This window comes from Heloderma suspectum, chromosome 6 (assembly GCF_057233095.1).
Source record: "Heloderma suspectum isolate Gila_16-S chromosome 6, 16-S_ref, whole genome shotgun sequence".
NCBI classification, from domain to species: Eukaryota; Metazoa; Chordata; class Lepidosauria; order Squamata; family Helodermatidae; genus Heloderma; species Heloderma suspectum.
In genome coordinates this window covers 98,295,790-98,321,844 of record NC_139463.1, presented here as the reverse complement: position 1 = coordinate 98,321,844, position 26,055 = coordinate 98,295,790, and the positions used below count along the sequence as shown (strand labels likewise).

The 26,055-nt window shown below is 46.4% G+C and overlaps 1 protein-coding gene and 1 long non-coding RNA gene across 8 annotated transcripts in view; one reads left to right on the top strand and one right to left on the bottom strand.

Moving 5' to 3' along the window:
• TULP2 (TUB like protein 2) overlaps positions 1-26,055 on the top strand; it is a 41,369-nt gene that overhangs the window by 3,510 nt on the left and 11,804 nt on the right. For 3 of the 7 annotated variants that reach the window (XM_084805488.1, XM_084805490.1, XM_084805489.1), the window contains exons 2-10: positions 98-141; positions 8,529-8,580; positions 10,093-10,249; positions 18,710-18,835; positions 19,966-20,073; positions 21,613-21,711; positions 21,982-22,176; positions 24,009-24,154; positions 25,553-25,735. In XM_084805488.1, the coding sequence (XP_084661614.1) occupies positions 98-141; positions 8,529-8,580; positions 10,093-10,249; positions 18,710-18,835; positions 19,966-20,073; positions 21,613-21,711; positions 21,982-22,176; positions 24,009-24,154; positions 25,553-25,735 (1,110 nt within the window). Of the gene's footprint in view, positions 1-97; positions 142-4,081; positions 4,127-8,528; positions 8,581-10,092; positions 10,250-18,709; positions 18,836-19,965; positions 20,074-21,612; positions 21,712-21,981; positions 22,177-24,008; positions 24,155-25,552; positions 25,736-26,055 lie in introns of all 7 variants that reach the window. The other 4 variants (XM_084805486.1, XM_084805487.1, XM_084805491.1 and 1 more) reach the window with 2 other exon arrangements.
• Positions 10,712-26,055, bottom strand: part of LOC146342019 (uncharacterized) — a 42,495-nt gene continuing 27,151 nt past the window's right edge. The window contains exons 3-4 of the long non-coding RNA XR_014783893.1: positions 15,667-16,680; positions 10,712-11,926 (exon numbers count right to left, since the gene is read on the bottom strand). This is a non-coding gene — a long non-coding RNA (uncharacterized LOC146342019). The remainder of the gene's footprint in view (positions 11,927-15,666; positions 16,681-26,055) is intronic.

Genomic DNA, 26,055 nt, shown 5'->3' with positions numbered 1-26,055 from the left:
AGATAACTGTTGTACGCAAGAGCAAGAGGAGACAGATTTTTGTTGTAAGTACTATTATGGCTCCGATATCCATTTCCTTTCCTTTTCTGCTTGCCAGATGCAGTTGGATCCTCCAGTGCAACCACCTCCAAGACGTAAGATGTAAGCTATGGGGCTGTGACCAGGGGTGGGGGCGGCTTGGCTCTCACTCTTAATCCCTAAGGAGGCTAATTCTGTCCCATCAATCTCGAAATGATGACAACAGATGCCTCGAACAGACAGCCTCGCTATTGCCTCCGTGCTTTTAATCCACACTCTTGGCTTCCCTCCGGAGGTCATTTTTGTTTAACAACTCTGCAGTTGGAAGACACATCTCTGTACAGCAAGCTCAATCCATTTCAAAACCAGTTGACGCCCCGCTAGGTATAAAGGTAGCTGTGGTAACGCCACACCCTCTTTCCTTCTCAATGGGCTGGTTTGCACCACATGGCCAGCTCACTGTGGGTTATTTAACCGACCATGAGCCATGGCATGTGCACCCCCATTTGGAATATGCAGTTGTGCTGTGCAATATGCTACGTGCCGTGCCAACCCAGCCATCGAGGCTTGAGGGTTGTTTAACCCTCAGATAACCCACGATGACCGAGTCTGCATGACACACCACAACCCCTGATCATCCTGATCAAAGGATGCATATTCAAAACAGTAGCTGTACCCACTGTGGCTAATTGTGGATTAATTAACCCACGATACCCTCTGTGTCGTACAAACCAGGTTAATGTGTACTGGAGACATTCTGCTACATGCCTGTGTTAAGAGCCCTGTGAAGAAACAGTGTATAACCCTCTTCATTAACCTTTTAACACCTGTGTGGAGTCTGAATCTGTAGTGGCCATGCTGACTGGGAATGATGAGAGTTGCATTCCAACACACCTGGAGGGCACCAGGTAAGGGAAGGCTGCCTTACAACACAGAATGTATGAAGCTGCCTTATTCACTGAGCGAGGCTGCTGATTCTTCTAGCTCACTATGGTCAACGACCTTGGCAATGGCATTCCAAAGCCTCTGGTAGTTGTAATTCAGTAACACAACACATCAGGGGTCCCCAACCTTTTGGGGCCAGTGGGCCCATTTTGAATTTTCAGAGAGTGTCATAGGTGCTCTCACAAAATGGCTACTATGGGGGTGGCTTCCCCATTCACAAAATGGCTGCCATGGTGGGCATCACCGGTCATAAAATGCCCATTTCCCAGAAGGCAAACTGGTGAGGTTTAAAGAAAAGTATTGCCTAAGAACCTAAATACTTGGGCAGAAGTTTTTCCTTCACTGGAGGTATGTAAGCAGAGGCTGGATGGCCATGTGTCAGGGATGCTGTTGTTGCTGCACCCTGCAGCGCAGAGCCTATACTGAGCAGGGCATTGGACTAGATAGGGATGTCTGTCACTGGGAAATCCGCTTCTTTTTATACGTGAGGGAGTTCTGTGGCATATACGGCTCAATTTGTGTTTGTGAGCCAAGCTGTGGGCTTTTCCCTGAACTCCGGGAACTTCTTTGCGCATTTTCCTCTGCACGTTCCGCAATTTGTGCAGATTATGGTCAAATTGGCACAAATCACAGCCAAATTGGCGCAAATTATGGCTGAATTTGGGCAAATTTTTCAGAAATTTGGGCAAATTGCTGAACCTACAAGATGAATGTGCAAAATGCCCAGAAAATCTGCAAACTGGCCCAACTCACAGCAGATCAAGTCATGTGCCACAGCAAGAACCAAAATGAAGTCCAGGGCCCAAACTTAAGAAAACTCATTGAACTCTAACCCCCAGACGGACTTCTCTGACATCCTTCAATTAGATCAGCCTTCCCCACCCTTGGGCCCTCCAGATATTTCGGACAACAACTCCCAGCATTCCTGACCCTTGATGGAGAGCTAGTATCATGTAGTGGTTAGAGCATTTGATTGGGAACTTGAGAGATCCGGCTTCTAGTCCCCACTTGGCCATGAAGCCCACTGGGTGACTTTGGGCCAGTCATTGACTGTCAGCCTAACCTACCTCACAGGGTTGTTGTGAGGATAAAATGGAGAGGAGGAGGATCATTTCCGCCACCTTGGATTCCTTGCAAGAGGAAAGAAAGGTGGGATATACATGTAGTAAATATGTACATAATGATAAGTGTTGAAGTCCAAAACATCTGGAGGGCACCAGGGTTGGGGAAGACTGGACTAGTTGACTTCCAAGGCCCCTTTCAACTCTGTGATTCAAGATGGACTAATGGCTTGGACCAGTTTAAGGCAACTTAATTTTTCCCCCAGCTCCTGCAACCTGAGATGTTTTAACTGCAGATGCTAGGGTTCAACGCAGGGACCTTCTGCATGCCAAGCATGTGCTCTGCCACCAAGCTATGCCACCTTCCACCCCAAAATGCCCAGTGCTGGGGCAGGAGGGCTTACGAAGCAAAGTAGATGTTTCAAGATGGTAGGGTTCTGGCTAGGAGGTGCCAGGCCCTAGAACTGCAAGACCCTCTGAGATGGGTAGCAAAAATAGTCATCCTCCTCCCCATCACCACCCCACAAAGCATCTGTATAGCCTTGGGTCCCTCCCCATTCCAACCAGGGTTCTTCCTTGCCAGCCAGCTGCAAACTTGCAGACTAACTTCTCTTGTACTGGGCTAGATTGAACTGGTCTGCAAAAGAAATGCTGATGTTGTAACCTGGCCTTCTCCTACCTGGTGCCCTCCAGGTGTATTTGGACCCCATCTCCCAGCATCCCCAGCTAGCATGGCCCATCGTCCCATTTAGATGATGGGAGTTACAGCCCACAGGGCAGGAAAGGCTGATGTGAACGATAATGATGTGTCTTCAAACATTCAATATGGTTTTCTTTCAAAGGCATGGGTCTTGAGGAGGGACTTGAAGGAAGGCAAGGGAGCAGCCAAAACCTGACTGTCCTGTCACAAGGCAAAATGAGACAGCTGGTTTGGGCAGCAGAATTTTGGCTTTGCCCTTGTTAATGGCAACAGAGTAGGAGACAGACATGATGCAAGAGGCACAATCCATCAGGAAGTTATCCTGAGATGGAACATGGTGAAGGGGAGACAATTTCAGGGAGCACCACAGCAAAAGTCACAAATGTGATGTCTGATGAACCTTGGCTACTGATTTGGAATCCACACAAGTGTTGGAAACTAACATGGTTTTATACAGTTCCTTTACAGGGCTCTTAACACAGGCCTGCAGCAGAATTTCTCTTATACATATTGTGAAGGAGATAGAAGAGTAGAGGAGGGTAGGCTGGGCTTTATTTAAGACAGGGGTAGGCAACTTGTGGCCCTCCAGATGTTTTGGCATACACTTCCCATCATTCCTTGCCATTGACTAAGCTGGCTAGAGCAGATAGGAGCTGTAAACCAAAACATCTGGAGCGCCACAAGCTGCCTACCCCTAACTTAAAGGCTCAGTGTAAAGTTTCCTAACACTCCTCTCCCTCTCTCCACCTGGATTAGGAGAAACTACTGCAGGCCTGCATTAAGAACCCTGCCAGGAACCTTTATAAAAACCTCTGTTAATAAACCCATTTTGTTATAGTACCTGTGTGGAATCGGAATCGGTAGTCAGGGCTCATCACACAATAAAATGGAGACCAGAGGAGACAAAAGAGACCAGAAGTGGAGGAGCTTATGTAGAACTCAGGGAACAGGAAGAAGTGTATATAACTATGAGGTAGAGGGGGTACTGGAAAGCTTTAAAAGTGAGAGCTACACATTTGAGCTTGGTGCAGGGTGTACCAGAGGGCATGATAAAGTGTGGCATAATCATGAAATCAGAGCGGGGAGGGGGGAGGTGTTGTGGGCTGTTGCGCAACCATCTCAGCAGTTCCTTTCTCTTTTTGACTCTGCTGCTCTCCCAGTCAACTGTTTGAACTCTCAGGGATTGGTGCTTCCACTGTGTCGCTTGCCTGCACTAGGCTCACAGAACATCTTGCAGCGAAGACCGAAGTATCTTTCCCAGTTGCTAATGTCAACACACATTTAGGGCTGACTTAGCATTTGGAAAACCTCTCCGGTTTTTGGTGATCTGATCCACACCTGCACCATTTTTTTGCAGCCTCATGGAATCCGCAAGTAAAAGCCCTTCACCCACCCCTGGGAGGTAAGAAAAAAAAAAAAGACATGCTGCAAGAACCTGTGCTTTAGTCTATCTCTCTGCCTGTCTAGCTAGCTAGCAAGCTGATCTCTACAACCGACATAGCGTATCATACAACCAGAACTAAGCTAAAATTAGGGCTGCAACTATCATTAATTAGTTAGATTAAGAACATCAGAAGAGCTGTGCTGGATCAGCCCTAAGGTCTAGCTGGTCCAGCATTCTGTTCACAAAATGTGCTGCCAATGAATCAGGGATGTCTTTTTAGGTGATTAAAAAGTTTTAAAATCAATTAAGGAATTGATTTTAAAAATTTAATTAATTAATTAATAATAAATTTAAGCAACCAGTTAATTAACTTCAATGGCTTTAAGAGGGAATTAGACAAATTCATGGAGAATAAAGCTCTCAATTACAACTTGTCAGGAGGGCTCTATATTGGCTCCAGTATTGGAGGCACCATGCCTCTGAATATGAGTTTATTAATATTAATTTTTATTCATTATATTATTCTACCTTAGTCGCTGAGGTGGAATTCAGGGTGAGCGTACCTAGTTATTTTAAAGGGTAGGCCCAGCCTGCCTTGTTGTTCTCTTGGGGACTCAGTATTTTAACCTTTTACTTGTGTTACTAAAAACAAAAGCAATATTCAGGAAATTAACTCCCACTAGGTACCTCATCTGTAAAATGGCTAATTTTTCTAGCCTGTCTTCTAAGACAAGGCTAGAATTTTTAAAAATCCGTTTTACAAATGCTGCATTCCTTGATAATATTGCTACATATATCCATGTTATATGTTTTGTGAAGGTACATGTAGTTTGTGGATGAGAGTGTCTGCTTGGCTCTGCACCTATTTCCAGTTCTTTCTCTCTTTCTGCTTGTGGCACATTGTACCAGTCTGGATTATAGTAGATGGATAGCATGGGGCAAGGGGCTCCTTCTTCTTGAGCTAGCATTCCACCTCTGGATGCAGAGGACAGACAAGAGAGCCCACAGTTTGTGAGCTTCAATGGGGCTATCAACGTTATCAAAGCTTCAGTGCTTTGTAATGTAGGCATTAACCTTACCTTGGCTACAATGCTCTTCTGCATGACAAATGCTCCCCCGCCTTTCTGTTCTGCATTAGCAACCAATTTAAGGGTGCCTCTGCATCCTTTGAGCTGTGTAAAGCGCACTTGCCACATTGTGGTCGCACATACAGCCTCCCTCCTCTATTGAAATGAGGGAATACTTGTCCTTTGCTTTTATAGCAGAAAGCTGGATTTTCACAGAGTTAATTGGCCAGCCTTTGTGTCAGTCACAAAGCTATTCCCCCCACCTTCTCAGAGTAGGGCTGTGCACTGCACTGATTGGCCAGTCCTTGCATCCCTCACAAAGCCACCTCCCACACCTTCTCTGGGCAGTTTTCAAAGTGTAAACCAAACAAGACAAAGAAGTTTAAAAATTAATAATATATTGAATAAATGTTTCAGCAAATAGACATGCTGGAAGCAAAAACAAACTGGACAGCCCACTTGAAGAAGTGGGGGGATAGGGCAGGAGTGGGGAAGCAAAGAAGAAAATGCTCCCAGAATTAAATCCAGAGGCTGTACACATGTCCATTGTGGAGCAAAGGTGTGTGTGGGGTGGTGATGGGGAAGCACAGCAGAAAAAAAATGCACTTGCTTCCATTTATGTGAGTAAGCAAACGCAAACTGCAGGAGAAAAGCTCAGAGGCGATTCAGGCCTCATATGTAGTTTACTACACTTATGTCCCTCCATTCTTCCAAGGGACTCAAGGCAACATTCATGGTGCCTCCTCCTCCCATGTGATCTCACAACAACCCTGTGAAGTAGGTTAGGCTGAAAGAGAGAGAGGGAGGGAGGGAGGGAGAGAGAGAGAGAGGGAGAGGGAGAGAGAGAGGCCCAGGGCCACCCATTGAGCTGCAGTGGCTGGGCTGGTTTTTCCTGAAGCCCAACAAGGAGGAGTATTTTTGGACAGACCTTTTCTGCAACCTCAGAGCCACACCTGAAAAGGTCCTGCTCCTCCTAGCAACAGTTGTAACTTCATTCTGACAGACAGCATTTGGTGCTCATATTCCCCCCCTGCCCAAAATTGTAACTATATGAGAGGAAGGCTCATACAGGCTGTCAGGATGTGATCTTTTTTGCTTCGCTGGTAGGAGATTATAACAACTTCAGTAGTACGTTCTTATGTATTCTATAAAAATCTTTACAATTTGGTGGGTTTTTTTCTGGGTATCCCAGCATAAACGTTTGCCCCTGCCCCCAGGTAATACATTTGGGGCTCCTTTTCAATTAAAGATGTGAAGGCTTGGAAAAGAAACGATGAGAGATGGGGGCTGAAAATAATCAGGAAAAGGTGTCTTTTTTCTAAATTCTCAGAAAATCCTTGAATAGTCCCCCCCCCATTATTCCATACCCCCCCCCATTTTAAGGCCTTTTACCTTCACATATCTAGTTTCAATTAACATAAATTAATGGTATTAGATCAGTCGTCCCCAACCCGGCACCCTCCAGATGTCTTGGACTACAAATCCCATCATCCTAATGGCTGGGGATATTGGGAGCTGTTGTCCAAGACCTCTGGAGGATACCAAGTTGGGGTGGCCACATTAGATACTCATGTTCACTTATAGTGTTTCCAGACAGAGGACTCCTAGAGCTACCCATGAAAAGGTGCTGTGCAGCTATTCGGTCTTTTTCTCCTTAATGCATTTTTTTTTCGGGTTAAGAAAAAGGTCAGAAGAAGTGGTGGGAAAATGCAGGAGGGATACATGTGGAAGATGACAATGTCTGGCCTCCCCATAAAACTCTGTGAGCAAGGCAGGACAAAGGCGTGGTGAACCCTTGAAAGCAACCTAGAAATAAAAAATAGAAATTAGATAAAAGCCTTGGCTGAAAGTCAGTGGAGGGTGTCCCTTAACTTCTGTACACATTTTAAGAAAAGGAGTGCATAATGCTGTGGCTCACCCCTACTCCTCATGCTCAGGGTAACGTATACGGTAAATCAGTTAGCCATACTCTTTTTTTAGGGAGTGGGGGTGCTATCACACCACAAACTTACATCTATTTTATACCAGTTTAACTGTCCAAGGATCCTAGAAAGTGAAACTGTCATTTCATGAGAGTCCAGAGAATTCTCCACTAGAAACCCCTGACCTCTGCTTACAGAAGGTGAGCTCCTTGGAGAGAGGGAGGGACACTTTAAACCTGTGGCGTCAATGTTTACATATTTTTGTGGTGAACAGAGGCACCCTGGGAAGGGGAAGAGCGACCTTCTCCTCCTGTAACGTTCATACAAATAAACTAATGCAAGGGCTGGGCCACTTGTGGCCCTCCAACTGTTTTGGCCTACAACTCCCAGCATCCCTTACCATAGGATGGCCAAGTGTCCTCATTTACAAAGGTCAGTCCTCTATTTGAAGGGCTGCCAGAGGACCGTCCTCTGTTTAAAGGCATCCTCCAGGCCAGGCCCAATTTAAAGATAAAGAACCAGAAGGCAGAGCAAGGGACATGAAATTGCCCATCAACAGAGAACACCTGGACCTCAGCTTGAACAGGTAGGTGCCCCGGACACCTGGCCACAGTCTTCCCCACAAGGGTGAGACGTAGTGGATTGCTGTTTATATTATAACAATTATGTCTAAATTTGCAATATACATTGGCATCTGTAAATTTGAAGCAGATCTGTGTCTCCTTTTGTCCCCACCCTTTTTTCTTTTGGGATGTGTGATGAATTTCCTCTTTTTTTGGCAATGTATAAGCCACCCTAGCTAGGGAAGTTGTAGACCAAAACATCTGGAGAGCCCCAAGTTGCTCACCTAGTTAAGAGGACTACTCCTGCTTAACAAGGAGCCCAACCTCCTGTTACAGCCTCAACTTTGAACCCCCCTTTCAGTCCATGTGAACAGTGTGGGAGCTCAAGAGCGCCAAGGGCTTTCAAGAATAGATGTGCTAAACTGAAGTCATGACCTGCAGGAACAAGGCCTTGGGACTGAGCAACAGTCCCCAACCTGGTACCCTCCAGAGGTGTTGGATCACAATTCCCATAACTCCCAGTCAGCTTGGCCATGCTTGCTGGGAATTATGGGAGTTGCAGTCTAACACCGCTGGAGGGCGCCAGACTGGGGAAGGCCGGGACTGAGGGATCCCTGTGGCCAAGTCACTTTCCCGCCACACACCTGGCTGCCCTTTTAGGCTTTTGTGAGGTCACAAAGTCCCTTCAGCGCCATGGCATTCAGAATCCCCAGGAAGCTGCAGTCCTGTGGATTGGGCCCCCAAGCAGGTGGGGCTGCCCCGGAGCTGGCAGAGTGATGCCACATCTCAAAATGTACTGGAATTTCTACCACCGCCTCCGTTCCCTGCCCAATTCACCTCCTGATGTTGGTACCTCTTTTTCTTCTAGCAACAGCAACGATGAAGCTGCAATCATCCGGAAGCAAAAATTGGAATTCCAGGTACCTTGGGTGGGGAAGGGCCTTGGGAGGTATATTTCCTGGGGGCGGGGGGTGGGAGAGACACAGTCTCATCCCTCACTGAGGGCCACCATAAAATGCCTCTTGGACCATAGGGCTCTAGCGACTTGGCATGTTTTCATCCACAGTTGCCAATGCTTGTATAAAATGGTCTAGAACATAGCCGGACAACTTATTCCCTAATTCAGGGGTGGGCAACACATAGCCCTGCCATCCCCCAATGCTCCCATTTTTTTTTCTTTAAAAAAAGGCGCAGGGAGGAAAAGTCGCATTTTGCTGCCAAAATTCCTTAGCAAACTGCTTTGGAGGCTTAGAACAGACAAATTTGGCTTGTTTTTCCCTTCCCCTTTTTCTGCAGCACTGAGGCAGCAGCAGAAAGAATGCGGCCAGGGGGGGAAACTGGCCCCCAGACTACCCAAAGTTGTCCAGCCTGGCCCTCTGGCATGAGGCTCAAAGAGGCCTGCCTATGGGATATTGCCAACCATTCAGCAAAACCCATCCGTAGGACCTCTTAATGGGTGAGGAGCAGAGGGGATGGGGAGGCAAACCGGAAGCAGCACACTACGTCCCACATTAGCCCTATCAACCAGCCTCTCCATTCATTCCCAGGCCTGGCATCAGGGTTGGCATGGTTGGGCAGCTGCCAAGGGCCCGCAGCCTCAGACAGGCCCATCCCTGATCCTGCCAACCCTGCAGGTGGCCACGCTTTTGAATGGGAAATGAGTCGGCACTTGGCTTCACTCCATGCCAAGTGCCTGCCGTGTTAGATTGCCCCAGATGCAGCGTCCAGCCTGACATCAATTTTGGGCCTTGCATTTGGGGACATCCAATATGGAAGGTGGCTAGCACAGAGCTTAGCTCCCATTCAGAAGCGCTGCCACCTGCTGGGGAAACTTGGGTAAGTGTGTCTACCAGGGACAGGCAACCTATGGCCCTCCAGATGTTTTGGCCTACAGTTCCCATCAGCCCCAGCCAGCATAGCCAATGGTGAGGGATGATAGGAAGTACAGGCCTAAACTAAAGGGCCACACATTGCCCAACCCTGATGTGTAGAATTACAGCCTAAGAAGCATTACAATTAAACAACTTGAAACAGGCTAGACTTCCTATATTTTCCATTTGGCAAAGATTCCCCGCTCATCTGGGGCCTCTCACCACATAATGTCTTGTCTATGGGCAACATGGCTGTGGGCTATGGGATATATAGCTGGCCTGGGAATGCCCATCAGCTGTTGGAAGGCAGGATATAAATGTTAGAAATGCATTAAGGGCCAATCCTATGCATATTTAGACAGAAAAAAAGGCCTACAACTCCCAGCATGCCCCAGCCAGCATGGCTGGCTAGGGCATGCTGGGAGTTGTAGGCCTTTTTTTCTGTCTAAACATGCATAGGATTGCGTCCTAAATAAGTAATGTATATGTCCAAGTATACACACAGTACCCTCTCTCTAACCCTGCATTCTTTTCTGGCCACCTGTTTGCACACCCTTTCAGCGCCGCATCATTGAAAAGAAGCAGCGCCGCAAGCGCCAGGAGCCACTCATGGTTCAGGCCAACACGGATGCCAAGGTGAAGGGGCGCCGTGGGAGGCGCAAGCCCGAGGAACGCATCCCGCTCATGGAGTCTTGCAGTGAACACAGCCTTTGCAACAGTGAGCATCAGTATACCACCTAGGCTCAGGATATCCTATGGTCTAACACAGGGGTGTGGAACCTTAGGCCTCAGACCAAATCCTGTCCTCCAGGGTTTCTAATCCAGCCCTCCAGGATTCCCCAAAAGGCCATGGCCCCTTTCCCTAACCACTGCTCATTTGGGGGTTTCTCAGCTTTTGTGCAGTTTTTTCCCCATTCTAAAGAAGTTGAAATGCCTCTCCTAAGGCATTGTTTACTGGCAGAAAGAGCTTTAAACTAGAATATACTGCCACCTTTGCTATTTTGGCTTCATCCCCTTTTGTCTTTAATCCCACCCACTACTGGAATGTGGATCCCAAGGGGTACTCTGAAATGGAATTTGGCCCTCAGGCCGAAAGAGGTTCTGCACCCCTGCTCTAGTAGCATATACGCTTAGCCACTAACTCCTCCCTTGTTGTGCAGGGCTTAGGGAATGTTCTTTTAAAAAAACCCTTTTTATTCTATTTTTTAACTTTATAAATGAAATAAACAATACCACCAACCTAATCAATAACTACAATTTCCCAACAATACAGTATTCTTAAGAGGACACAGCAATAACGGAAAAGAAAAAGAAAACAGAAGCAGGAGAAGGAGAAGGAGAAGGAGAGAAAAAAAACATGGAAAAATATACTTTTTAAAAAATTAAATTTAAACTCCATTTCACAGAAACTTCAAATCCCATTCCGCTTAAAAATTATACCTATAACATCGGCAATATTACAATTCAATGCAGCATAAATAAGCAACCCAACATTTCAATATCATCATCAGTCTTATAGCAAGGAAGCAGGCCTACAATTCATTTCCAGTAACCATATCTTGCCCTTCAGCTAACATATAATAATAAAGCTTAACAATTTAACCAGCCAAAAATCTTACAAACCAGTAATGATAGTAATAATAATAAAATAAAAAAGGAAGAAGACTTAAAAGGATACATAATAATAACAAATCACTAATAAGTTTTATAATGTTATATAATAATAAAGCTTAAAATCAACTTCACAACAATCACTAATATATTTTGTATTAAATATATAAATAAGTGTACACATTTCTATACACCCTCAGACAGTAAATTTAAGTACAGTATATCATATCCATTTTAAAAAGAAAGGATTTAAAGGAAAGAGAAAAAGAGAGAAAAAGAGAGAAAAAATAAGAGAAGAAAAAAACAAAACATCTCTGGCCTAACCTGGATCTTCCAGACTAAACATAGCCAGTCAGCAAAACACGTTTGTAGATTCATGGTGCTGGAACAGAAATCTCACGCGATTTTCCATTTAGCCACGCCTCCGCCATTTCATGATTTAGGAACTTCTTCATCTGGCCTTCAGAAAAAATACAAAATGTAGCAGGATACTTTAGATGATATTGTAAGTTCATTTGTTTTGCTGTATTTTTCGCCTTGGTAAATTGCCTTCTTTTATCAGCAACTTCTTTGATGTAATCCAGAAATAGCATAACTTTATCTTGTTTCCAAAAAAGGTTTCCAGCCTCTCTTGCCAAATGCAGGATATAATTTTTTGTGGAGATTCTTGCAAATTGGACTATAATCATATAACCAGTCCCTTTGGCATTTGACACATGGAATGCCTGCTCAATATCAAATGTATAATCAGATGGCACAGGGAGTATCTCATGCAGGAACTTTTCTACAAAAGTAGACAGATTTACATCAGTAGGTAAATATTTAATACCAATAATACCATCATTGCTGCAAGGAGAGGAAGCCCTTCAGTATTGCAAGGCAGGTGGGATCCGGCGCTCTTGCTGCTGCTGCCTTGCTGGAGCTGTACCTCCACCTGGGGGACTTGTACTCTGTCTCCTTGCAGACCCAGGTCCAGCCAAGCACCACCCCAATCCCAGCTGTGACACCTGTGGGAGCTGGGGCACAAAACCCAGGCCTGGTGGGGGCGGGACCGCCACCGGCGGGTGTTGCCCCCGCCGCTGGCGGGTGTCGCCACCGAAAGGGGCGACACCAAAGGGGGTCGCCCCTTTGGGGGAGCCACTTCGGGGGAGCACGAGAGCAAGGGCCTGTCCCCCTGCTTGAAAGGAGGGAAGGGGACTGTTTGCCTCAGTGTGGCCTGCTGGACTGCCGGCATTAAATATGTGTTTTCCAATGAAGGGGGGAGGTGTTGGGAGCCAGGGAATGGCCCTTACGGTGCTACAGGGCAGAGGGAGATATGGAGGGGGGAGACAGTCACACTCTAAAGGCAGAGTGTGTAACGATAGGGTGCTGACTGTCCCTAAACTGTTCCCCAATTCAAATAATCTGGATGGCCCTGGCAACAGACCCCCTGGGTTGAATCTGCTGCTGCTGGATGCCAGGTCAGTGAATGGTAAAACAACTGCTGTCCAGGACTTGATCCTGGATGAGCACACTGACCTGGCCTGTATTACAGAGACCTGGCTGGATGAAGCTGGGGGGGTCAATCTCTCTCAGCTCTGTCCTCCAGGGTTCTCTGTCCAGCAGCAGGCAAGACCTGGGGGGCGGGGAGGTGGAGTGGCAGTGGCTATCATGATTCGATCCCCCTTACCAGGTGCCCTGTCCCGCAGTTTGCTGGGTTCGAGTGTGTTTATTTGAAGGTGGGTGCCCGAGACAGAATAGGGATTCTGTTGGTGTACCGTCCAGCCCGCTGCTCAACAGTCTCCCTTCCTGAGCTAGCCGGGGTAGTCTCGGGGTTGGTGTTGGAGACCCCTCGGCTTGTTGTGCTGGGGGATTTCAACATCCATGCTGAGGCTGCCCTGTCGGGGGCGGCCCAGGACTTCATGTCTGCCATGACAACCATGGGTCTGTCCCAGAAGATATCTGGCTCCACCCATGCTGCTGGGCACACTCTGGACCTCATTTTCTGTGCTGGATGGGGTGATAGTGAGTCTGGAGGACCTCTCTATAGTTCCGTTGTCATGGACAGATCACTACCTGGTGGGGTTTAGATTTGCTGGCACTCGGAACCCCTGCAGGGGTGGAGGGCCGATTAAGATGGTCTGCCCCAGGAGGCTGATGGATCCGAATGGTTTCCTGACAGCTATTGGGGATTTTCCAGTTGCCTCGGCAGGCAATTCTGTCGAAGCCCTGGCCGATCTCTGGAATGGAGAAATGACCAGGGCCGTGGACACAATCGCTCCTGAGCGTCTTTTCTCACAAAGTGGAGCCGCACCAGCACCCTGGTTTTCTAGGGAGCTGGCAGTGATGAAACAAGTGAGAAGACGACTGGAGCAACGTTGGCAGAAAACTCGGAGTGAATCCGATCGAACACGGGCTAGAGCCTATTTGAAGGCCTTCTCTGTGGCAATACGGGCAGCAAAGAAAATATTTTTTTCTGCCACTATTGTGTCTGCAAAGAGCCGTCCAGCAGAGCTGTTTCGAGTGGTTAGGGGTCTTTTACACGCTAGCCCGCAAGAGGATAATTTAAACCCCTCGACAGTCCGCTGTGAACAATTTGCTCAGCACCTTGCAGACAAAATCGCTCGGATCCACTCTGACTTGGATGCTATAGTTGCTACAGACCCAGTGGATGTAACTTTGGCCCCTGTTTGTCCAGTGTTGTTGGATACTTCTCAGTTTGTACAGCCTGAGGATGTGGACAGGATCCTTGGAGAGGTGAGAACCACCATGTGTGTTCTAGATCCTTGCCCTTCCAGGCTCATAAAAGCAGCCAGAGGTGGACTGGCTGAGTGGGTAAGGGGAGTGGTTAATGCCTCCCCTAGGCAAGGCAGAATTCCAGCCTGCTTGAAGGAGGCGGTGGTGAGACCTTTTTTAAAAAAGCCCTCCCTGAACCCCACTATATTGGATAATTATCGGCCAGTCTCCAATATTCCATTTCTGGGCAAGATACTGGAGCGTGTGGTGGCCTCCCAACTCCGGAGATTCCTGGATGAGACAGATTATCTAGATCCATTTCAATCTGGCTTCAGACCCAGTTATGGGACAGAAACAGCTTTGGTCGCCTTGGTGGATGACCTATGCCGGGAACTAGACAGGGGGAATGTGTCCCTGTTGGTTCTGCTGGGCCTCTCAGTGGCTTTCGATATCATCAACCATGGTATCCTTCTGGGCCGCCTCGCTGGGATGGGACTTGGAGGCACTGTTTTACAGTGGCTCCATTCCTTCTTGGAGGGGTGGACCCAGAAGGTGGTGCTGGGCGACTCCTGTTCGACTCCCTGGCCATTGGCTTGTGGGGTCCCTCAGGGTTCTGTTTTGTCCCCCATGCTATTTAACACATACATGAAACCACTGGGGGAGGTTGTCCGGAGTTTTGGGGTTCGGTGTCACCAGTACGCTGATGACATCCAACTCTACTTTTCCTTTCCATCTAATTCCAAGGAAGCTGTTGGGGTGCCGAACTGGTGTCTGTCGGCAGTAATGGACTGGATGAGGGCAAACAAATTGAAGCTTAATCCAGACAAGACAGAGGTGCTCCTGGTCAGTCGAAAGGTAGATCAGGGAATAGGGATACAACTTGTGCTGGATGGGGTTACATTCCCCCTGAAGATACAGGTTCGCAGCTTGGGTGTACTTCTCGATTCAGCCCTGAGCCTGGATGCCTAGGTTTCAGTGGTGGCCAGGAGTGCATTTGCACAGTTAAAGCTAGTGCGCCAGCTGTGCCCGTTCCTTGAGATGTCTGACTTGGCCACAGTAACACACGCCTTAGTTACATCCCGTTTGGATTACTGTAATGCGCTTTACGTGGGGCTGCCTTAGAAGAGTGTTCGGAAACTTCAGCTGGTTCAAAGAGCTGCGGCCAGACTGCTGACTGGGGCTGGTTACAGGGAGCATACAACTCCCCTGTTAAAACAGCTTCACTGGCTCCCAGTCTGTTTCCGGGCACAATTCAAAGTGCTGGTTATGTCCTATAAAGCCCTATACGGCTTGGGTCCAGGTTATCTGAAAGACCGTATTCTCCCTTATGAGCCTACTCATGCCCTGAGATCTTCAGGGAAAGCCTTTCTCGCCATCCCGCCATCATCACAGGCATGCCTGGTGGGAACACGGGAGAGGGCCTTCTCGGTGGCTGCCCCAAGGCTCTGGAACTCCCTGCCCAGGGAGGCGAGAGTGGCACCCTCCTTGATATGTTTTCATAGGCATGCAAAAACCTTTTTGTTCCAGCAGGCCTTTGGGGATAACTAGTCTGGACCTGGGAATATGTGACATATGGATACCATTTTTGTTGTTCTGGTTGTCTTTTAATGTTTTAATATTTTTACCATTTTAATATTGATGATTTAATTATATTTTTAACTTTTGTACAGTTGTATTTATATTTCTATTTATAGGTTTTAATTGTAGCAGTTTTAACGTTGTAAGGCCGCCTTGAGTCCCAGTATTGGGGAAAAGGCGGGATATAATAATAATAATAATAATAATAATAATAATAATAATAATACGTACATTTGCTCTGTGCGCTAAGGCCTCCAGTTGAGAAATTCTGACAGAAAAATTGTTGAAAAAAGCTTGTGACGTAGGTTCATTCCCTGCCATCTGATCTTACAGCTCGTTAACCTTCACCTCTGTTTTTTGCCAAGAAGTGTTAATTAAATCCACAGCCCCTTGCAGGGCAGTGATGGAATTTTGGATGGTATTCAGCCTCTTAGCCTGTTCTGCAAATTGCAAGGACAAAATTTTTATCAGACCAAGTAACTCCTCTGTATTTTCGCTTCTCGGAGCCTTTGCCAAGGGAGGTGTGTGCGGGGTAGGCGGAGATAATTTTTTTTCGCCTTGGTGTAGTCATCCTTCTCTTCAAACAGATCTTGCAGGTCCTCAAATATTATTGATATTTCTTAATCCATTCCTCAAATGTTATTGGTGTTTCTTAATCCAAAAACTACAATGGAGCACATCAGCCCTAATTTCTCCTAATTAATTAGGAGGTTCAAACAACTTTGAGCGATGATTAAGCTCTGGCAGACTAGCCCTGGAGTTCAGCCCCCCTGTTACCACACCGAGATTGCTGTTCTTCCAAAACTTCATCCAGAGCTGCTCCTGCCTCCCCTTTTCATTCCAGGGGAGAGATAAAAAGGTTTTTCAACTTTTTAAAAAGCTGTTTGAGATAGCGTCCCGCGGAGACTCCGCGGGATGCTTCAAGGGCGATATTGGCTCCGACCGGAAGTCCCCAGGGCTTAGGGAATGTTGACAAATCCCTATGCGCAGGACTTGAAATTTCAACCAGTGGAGAAGCATCCTTTTCTTTCTTGTTTTTGCTTCAGTCAACCTAACTGTGAGGCAGCTGGCCTCTTCAAATTGGCATGCATTTAAATTCAATATCAGAAAGTAGCAATAACCTCTTTCTTTTTGCCACTGGGGGAGATAGTAATCACGAGGAGATCCACATTTCTTGGTGCTGCAATCAGTGCTGCCAACCTTCCACAGGTTGGTCTTCGAGCAAATGTCTCAAGTCAATAAGTCCTGTGGAAAGGGGTGGCAGGAGCAGAAAGCATATTTAGCACTATTGGGAAATCTAAATTTTTAGTACAGTTGATGAATTTCAAGGATAAACAGGGGAAAAGGAAAATGTTGGCATTCAACAACAAAAAATCTACTTGGGGAAATATGTACTATGAAACACTAATTGTTTCCAAGACTAGCCTTTAAGTCTGGAAATTTCATTTTACCGAGAATTCAGACAACGTCATTGCCGACTTTGTACTTTTCTATGTTTTCCTCCTCTCTTTTTTCATACCTGATTTGTGACCATTTTTTAAGTCTCAAAATGCAGTTACAATACCAGCCAGTCTATCCACTGTGGGACTGGCAAAGCGCTATTTAAGCTTTTCAGGGCTACTCTTCCTTTAATTAGTAATGTCCGCCTTGTCGCTTCCTTTTTAAAATGGCCAATATGTTGCTTCCTCATCATTTGCTCATGGCCTTACATTCCTGAACTGCTTCTAATTCTTGTTCCCTCTTGGTGTGCATGTGTTTTACTTATTTTTTTATTTATTTGTTATGCATTTTGCAGTTTGGAACTAAAGCAGCTGTTGCAGGGGAAAAGCAGCACCTTTGCTGAAAGGGTCTTACTTTTGAGTAAACATATTGGCATCTTGCTCTAACATAAGAAGAGCCATGCTGGATCAGACCAAGGGTTCATCCAGTCCAGCGTTCTGTTCACACAATGGCCAACCAGCTGCCCATAGAAAACTCACAAGCAGGACATGAGTGCAACAGCGCCCTCACTGCTGTGTGAGGCCTAGTTCACATGTACAGATTGCAGGATGGTATCCCCTTGAAACAGTATTGCCTGGTAAGAGCTTCATTTCTGCATCATCTCCCCAAAGAGACCAAATTTCCCCACACCAACATAAACAGTGGGAAAAAGGAAAGGCTGTGGTGGGGTCGTGTTGCCTATTGGTTCCAGCTAATATGGTTGATAACCTCATTGCCTCAAGTGGACGTTAACTCAAATTAAAGCGAAAGAGACTCCATGGTGAACAACCAGAGACTCTGCTTGCAGCTCACTCTCCTCTCATCACCTGTAAGAGAGAAGAAGAACTAGCAAAGCCGCAATTCCTGTCCAAGCTCTGACAGGGAACAGAGACCATAGTCTAGTCAAAACATGTATCAGCCTTCCAGGAGAAAGATAAGACTGGTTGCTGGGAGACTGTGGGGTGGGGGTTGACCTCATTGATGGCAGGGAAAGAAAAACTTAAAGGCAGAAAAGGAGGAAGAACATTCAGAGATGTGCCTGCTGCTTTTTGGGGACAGTCTTATCCCCAGGTTTTGTACCAGTGGGAGACAAAAGCAAATGCAGGACATGGGGCGGGGCTACTATTTGATTCATTTTTTAAAAATCTGATTTCATATTGCTTTTAATTAATATATACATGTATGTATGTATGTGTATATGTATGTATATATGTATGTATGTATGTATGTGTATATATATATATATATATATATATATATATATAGTATAAAATAAAGTGCTTAGTGAAGAGGACTCATGTGAATAAATAAAATCTAGATGATCACCTGGAGCTAAAGGTGGTCCATTTTGATCTATCACTCTCAACTTCAAGGTTATTTCCTGCAGGGTTTGGGGAGATAGGTTATTGAAGTTGCTGATCAATCCCTGTTCAGAAGGGGTCTTTTCCATGACAGCGGTGTGGTGAAAAGTGTCCAAGCTGCACAGCAAGAAGACCTATAGGGAGCGTGGGCTGCCCCATGTGAAGCTTCTTCCACATGATTGCAGTGCAGCACTGTGGTTTGGATGTCTGAACTGGGCCTGGGTCTGTGGGTGGATTTGAACTCAGATCTTCCAGGACCACATCCAACAGGCTTAGGTACTGTACCAAATGTGCCCTTCTCAGCTACATGGGGGAGGTGATGGATAAACAGGAAGTGTGGGGAGGCTGGAACTTTTTGAGGGTGAGATTGGTGACCTCTTCTTCCTAGCTGTGGTGTCCACAGCATTTCTAATCATCTGTCTGTCCCTCCAAAGGTACAAACAACCCCTTCCTTGTGGAATCTGTACCAGAGGCCCATCTTGGTGCTCATATGTGGGGCAGCTCTGTGCAGATGAACCGGACACACAGTGGCCAAGGGGAAAGCCAGGCAGCCTGTCCAGGTAAGGAAGAGACCTGAGCGGCCAACCCCAAATACCCCACAGTCCTTTCCACAGGGTCTCTATATTACTCATACGTCACATGACGCCACCTTATAGGAAGTCAGACTATTGAGCCATCTAGCTCAGCATGGTCTTCAGCTACTCATGGTCTCCATCCCTTTAAATGGAGATGCCAAAGATGGGCCTCGGGACTTCCCAGAACATCCATGAAGTCACAAAGGGGCTCTAGGAAGAAACGAAGGCAAGAGTGGAAGCTTTCTTATGTGCCAGCTGCATGGTAAGATGCATTTTGAGATGCATGGCTGGGACTCTTGGGAGGATGGTGTAGAGCAGCCTTCCCCAGCTGCTCTACACCCAACCTACTCCAATTCCCATCATCCCCGGTTAGCACAGCTGTCCTCAGTCAGCACCAAATTTGCCCTTCTCAACTAAATGGGAAAGGTGATGGAGGTTGTAGAGCAAATTTCCCCAGCCCTGTGCCCTCCAGATGTGTTGGACTACAACTCCCAGCATCCCAGTCAGACCAGCCATTGGCTGTGCTGAATGGGGATAATGGGAACCGTTGTCCAATACGTCTGGAGGGCACCAGGGTTGGGGAAGGCTGGGATAGGAATTCAGAACACTTTTCTTCCTGCAAGCATCTTGGTCCCAATTCTTTCTCCATGTGCTTTCTGGCACCCACAGTCCCTCACTTTATCCCATTAGACTCCCTTTCCCACCTGCCCTAATGACAGCATAACATCTGTTTAATTTCAGGCAGGGCTCTGCCCCATACTTGTTGTCTCAGCCCTGGGCAATGTGTTCACAGTTCAGCTAGTTCAGTAAGGGCACAAGCTGGCTTGGGAACGCTGAGAGCTGTAGGACTTTTTTCTGTCTAAGCATGCATAGGATTATGCCCTAAGCTAGTGATAATAAATGTCTAAAAAAAGGAATCACAGAGTGTTTCTGAGTAAAAAGTATACCCCCATCTACATTGCCTAAAACCCATCTATTAGAAAGGGACTTTTAGGTCAGGGTGTGTGTGGTTTGCATCCCAGCACCTCTCTTTTCAGAAATAAGCATCCCATCTTCATCACCTGCTTCCTGTCCTCCTTGATACCCCTCCCTCTTTCTGTCCCCCACCCCCATAGATTTATCTGATGAGACGGAGCTTGAGGTGGCCATTTTGGAAGAAACCCAGCCTATCAACAAGAATGAGTCAGCTCCCAAGAATGGCTGGCAGGCCAAGCAGAGAGAAGGTGAGGCCAGGAAAGGGAACCGTCAGGTTGCTAAGCAATGGCCACTGCGATGCCATTCTCTGTTGCTAAGCTACTGCCCGTGGAGCGCGGCACTTGGCTGCCAGGCAACAGAGGAGGGCCAACAAGACGCGCTCCTTTGCACCAGTCAAAGGATGAATTCCTCCTTTGTGAACAGGGGTGACCAAAAGCGGAGGCAGCATTGCAGGCATCATGCTAAGCACAAGGGTACTGGTGGTCCTCCCCATCTAGAAATGCCTTTGCAAATTTTCCAAGTTGTTTCAGGGGGACCCAAACTACCGGTAGCTATTTGATCATCGTGGGGGGGAGAATGATCAAGCTGAACTATGGAGAAGAGAGCAGAGGAGAGCTGACTGCATGATTTCAACTAGGTCAGAGGTATTGCACCTCAGGCCCACAGGAGTCCCGATCCAGCCCTCTGGAGTTCCCCAGGTGGCCATGCTTCCCTTTCCCATGACTGCTGATAGGTGGTTTCCTGGCTTTTGCACATTTGTAAAAGTTTGAAATGCCTCTTAAGGCTCAGTTACTGGCAGCAGGACTTTTAGGGGGCAATCCCATCCATGTTTAGACAAAAAATACGTTCTCCAGCTCCCAGCATTCCCCAGCCAGCATGGTTGGCTGGGGGATGCTGGACGTTTTAGGACTTACTACTGTCTAAACATGGATAGGATTGCACCCTTAAGCTACAATATGCTGGTATTTTGGCCCGACCTTTTGCCTGACCCCGTACCTTTTGCCTTCGACCACACACATGCAGGCCCTGAGAACTGCTCTGAAATGGAATTCAGTCCTCAGGCTGAAAGAGATTAGATACCCCTGCACTAGATGCTTGTGGGAGTAGGTCAACCTAAGACTTTTGCTCTTCTCATTTGCTTGCACACCAGCCCTTTTCTTTGGAATTGCCATCCTTGCTCACTCAGTTTGGTTGGTGTTTTGCCACCTTGTTGCCTTCCAGTGTTTTCTGTGTTGCCCTCCTGTCTTTGTCAGAGCTGATTCGTGAACATTTTTTGTTTTGTTTTGTAATAAAAATGCAATTGGAGCGTCAGAATGTCCAGTGTAAGCAGGCAAAGCACTATTTTGGTGTTTAAGAGCTACTGTGCCTTTAATTAAAAGCTTCCTCCTTGCAGCTTCTGCCCATTTTATTTCTTCCAGTTCAGTGGAGTTGGAGAGTGTTTACTGATGAGTCCCTCTTAATTAATCAGCTTTGGGGGCTAGGGGTGCTTTAATTGCTGATTTCCTGTCTATTGTATCCACAGCCTAAATCATGCAGATTTGCTTACTTGCATAATGTATTCAAGTTATGAAACTTTTCTAGGCATAGAATTTGAGTACTTATAGCCCTGAATAGAAAGCCTCACCTATTGTTGGGCTACTATTTAAGGTATATTACATTGGGTTATGTCTAATGTTAGTCCTACTTAGAGTAGACCCATTGAAATGAATGGGACTGAAGTTAGATTAACATTGGATACAGTCCACTCATTCCTCCCAAGGACATTCTTTCTCCTTTACCATTTGCAGGACAACCCAATGCCCAGCGGCGTGGCCAGGTGTCCAAATCCAAGAAGGAAGTCTTATCCCCAATACAGAAGGTTCCATCTATTATCATGGATATGGAAGGTGAGATTCCAGGGTGTGAATAGGAGGAGGACTGGAAAGAGGAAAAACACTCGTGTGCAAGGGAATGGGAACTTGTGCTGTGTGAGCACCTGCTCCCTGTTTGGAAATGAGCGTGCATAGTGTGTGTGCTTGAAGAGAATAAGAAGAGGTGTATGTATGCAGGTAGTAAGGTTGCATGCTGCAGGAGTGGTGAACGTTTAAAAATGTGGTGTTGTGACCAGAAAAGGACAGAAGAGGGCAGTAACAGAATTGACTGATCTCACATCTCAGCCCATTTAGTTTTCAACAATGATCCCCAGAAAGAAGACCTGGAGTCTACAGGGTCCAAGGAGACTGCTGGTGAAATTTGTAATGTCCACACACTCCACAGCAACTCTGAAAGCGAGGGGGAGTCCTCCCAGGACCTGACCGTGCCCCCCTCGCCCATGAAGAAGAAGCCCCAGGACTGGATGCTTGCCCACAGAGGTGAGTAGTCTTCCAGCTAGCAGGGGCCATACATCAATCTGCTTTGGGGCTGCTCATGATTTTGCAAAGGATTCTGAGATAAAGCTAAGGTCATCAGTCATTGAGTGCATTCTGCAGTTCTCTGCCAGTGTCCAGCTGTTTTGGTGTTAGGCACAAAATTAACTGTCATCAGAACCTTAGCTAACTAGCTGTTTTAAAAAAAAGCAACTTTCTAGCCCTCATGGCTGTAAAAATAGGCTTGAAATGTATGGGCAAGGACTGGTGAAATTTCAGAAGCCAGAGCTGGGCTTCAGTGCTTTGCAAAGCATGTTAGCCACATGGATATAAGGGATCACACTATGTGCAGACATGACATGAGTATATGCATGTTCATGACTTGTATATAAAAAACAGGTGTGTCCATACACCATTGGTATATGATGGCCTCAGAAGATAATACTTGCAGAAATGTGAGATAGTTCTGGACTTTGTGAAGGTACAGCCCAACAACGTATTAATTTGCAAAGCAAATGGGGTTTAGTACATCAGAGAAGGAATGAAAGCAAGAAACTAGGACACCTCCTTCCTGGAAGGTATGTGGCTTTAAACAGGGAGGGGTAACACATCTCTAAATATTCAAGGCCAGATTGTCGGTTAATTGTATCAGTGAAAACCGCCTTCAGTTCAGTTCAAGCTTGTCCTGGTTGTTTCCCACCAAATAAGATAATACATAAAGATAGGTGAATGAAGAAGCATGGCTTTTTAAGGGGAAAAAAACTTGCTTAAAATTATGTTGTGATTAATGGGCAGTATTCACTGTGACACTACCGCTAAGGTAAATTACGTTGTGCTCGCGGTTGCGTATGCTACTGAAATGTAATTTATGTTAGCGGTAGTGTCAATTATGTTTCTATGCCTGATTTATTTTTATTTATTCATGACATTTACATCCTGTCTTCCTTCCATTATGGACCAAAAGGGAGTGTGCATTTGTTTTTGTTTTTTTTATGTTTTCCAAAGGTTTGTTTTCGTACGTTTTGTCCCAGTAATGCAATAACAAGAATGGATAACTAGATAAGATGGTAGAAGTGAGGACTCAGGAAAGGAAGGCATCTCACAGTAATGTCAAGGACATTACTACAAGGGCCACTGGCTGCTCATCATGAGTTTCAGTGAAGACAGACCACATACCCCACTATCTTTTTATAGTGTACATATTGTGCCCTGGTCATCTTACATCTAAGCACTGACCAAGCATGGATCTGGTTGGCTTTATTAATTAATTTAGGGCACAACCCTGTGTGTGAGACAGAAAAAAAGTCCTACAACTCTCAGCATCCCCCAGCCAGCCATGCGTAAAAAGATGCAACAAGTGAGGAAAAAGGGATGGGAAGGGAAGAGGAAAAAATGAAGTGGTCTTTCAGCAGTGCTGCTGGAACGGCCCCGCTTCCCCTCTCATTTCCCTCTTGTAGCCTGCTGGAATGGCTACTGGTGATGACAGTTGCTTTGGCAAATTTGCTGCATCGTGTGGTTTCAGACCCCTAGCCATGGCCCATGGCCCATTTATGGTATAATTTGTCAAAATTAATAAATTATTATTATTACTATTATTATTATTTCAAAAGGACAGGGAGTTCTGGAAGCCTGTATTTGTAGGTTCCCTGATAGGGCAGAGGGAACCAAGAGGAGTCAGGATTTCTGGATCTTCTGCAAGAGACCCTGTCCTGACCTAGCACTCCTATCTTTTGCAAGAGACCCAGAGCCTACTGGGGTAGAAGAGAAAGTGGGGGGAGGAGAAGAGAGGAGTGACTCCCCTTCACCCTGTCCATTGCAACCCTCCTTGCTTTTCCCAGGGTCTCTCACCAATGGAAGGAGAAGCCTGAGTGAGGATGAGGACGATGAGGATGATGAGGACGAGGGCGATGAAGACTTCAAGGATGAGGAGCAGGACATTCTCAGAAGCGTCATGTACATCCGCGAGGAGATTGACTTATCCACCGTAAGAGGCTGAGGCCAAAATTGGCCATGCCTTTTCAAGTGCTTTAATGATTGCTGTGGGGAAAAAAACTCCCCCCATTTCACGATGCACATTTACCACCATTGACAAGATATGGTTGTCTTGTCCTGCTTTAAATGTCACCACGCATTGTTCTTGCTAGAAGACATTCAGTCACCCATCCTGCCCCTCACTTGCCTATCCCAGTTGCTGTCCCATACTGTCCTCCTGCAACTATACTCCGGCAGAATTCCACAGGCATCCTTTTAGGCCACCCCAAGGTCATTTCCTTTGTTGTCCCCCTATTCCAGTGAAAATGACACAGTCAGGGAAAAAGTGTTGTCAGTTTCACCAGGAAATATTGAAAGGGGTGGGGGGGATAGTGCATTGGTGAAACTGGCAGACCTTTCTTCCCCAACCTTAGCAGACACTAGAAAGCAGAGAAAGGGAACATGATGGAAACAGGCATCAGTGAAATTGATCAGCTTCTCCCACCATCCTTCAGTACAGGAAAAAGTGAAAAAAGAGACTCCAAAATGTTTGCAACTACATGGGAAAAAAATGCTGGGTGAGGGACTTAAAAATAGATTCAGATCGAATGCATCTGTATAAATCAGGGGTGGGCAACTTCAGGAGGGGCCATTTGGGCCTCCCAGACCTCCTCCCACGAGCTGCACTCCGCTGCAGATGCCGAAAATAGAATAAACATCAAAAATCTTTTTTTAAAATGGCATCCAGAGCTGCTACAGAGTGCCCAAAGGGTCAAAATTAGCCCACAGTCCTGTGTTTCTGCACCCCTGGGCTAGATAGACCAATGGTCAAGCTCAATATGTGGCAGTTTCCTCTGTTCCTAAGAGGTTGCAACAAACCAAAGAGAAGGAAGCTGCCTATCTAATTTTGTTCCTTTTGGCATTCCGTAGCTGCTCCATACGCTATTTTGTTTGTTTTGGGGGGAGTAGCAGGGGCTACACTAGGGGGCTGCGGGAGCCGCATGTGACCTCTGGGCTGCATGTTGCCCACCCCTAGTGTAAATGTTCTGTTGCTCCATTAAAGAGATGTCAGGGGCTCCTTTGCATTCCAAACCTAATGGGATCTAAGAATGGTTCAACTGTAGTGGTTTCTGGCAAGTTTCTCCTGAGAACTCTAGTTCTTCTGTGAGGTTGCTAGAATTCTCTGTTAGAGGTTCTTTAAGGTCTCACAGAACAGTTCCCAGGATTCCATGGGTGAGAAGCCCTGGCATTTGTGATGCAGACATGCCCTCACCTAAAAACAAGGGGCCCATTGCCTAGTCACAGCAGAGACCAGTTGCTCTTGCCTGAGCTTCCACACCTCATTCCATTACAGCCCACTCATATATATATATATATTTATATTTTTCCCCTCCTTGTCTCCCCCGGGCAGTCTCCAAGTGGGGAATGCAGCACGCCGCTGTCCCTCAAGGTGGAGGACATAGAAACATTTGTCCTGAAACCCGCTCCCCAGGGAAGCACCATCCAGTGTCGCATCACACGGGACCGGAAAGGAATGGACAAGGGCATCTTCCCCTTCTACTACCTGCATCTCGAGATGGAAAATGGAAAGAAGGTATCAGCAAGTGAGAAAGAATGCCATGCTTTTAGGAAAACACAAATATATCTGCAATCAGAAATGCTGTTTTCTGCAGTCAGAATAAATTATTCTAATTGACTTATTTGAGCTCATATCCTGCCCTATCGCAGATATTCAGGGCAAACCCACTGCTAATTATGGTTTGGTGGGAGAGCCCTAAAACACACTCCCTGGGGCAGCCTTCACAAACTGTTGCCTGCAAGATGTATTTGACTACATTTCCCATCATCCGCAGCCAACAACAACAAAACCCTGGACAAGAACCAAGAAACTGTCAAATGATTGGTATTTTAGGG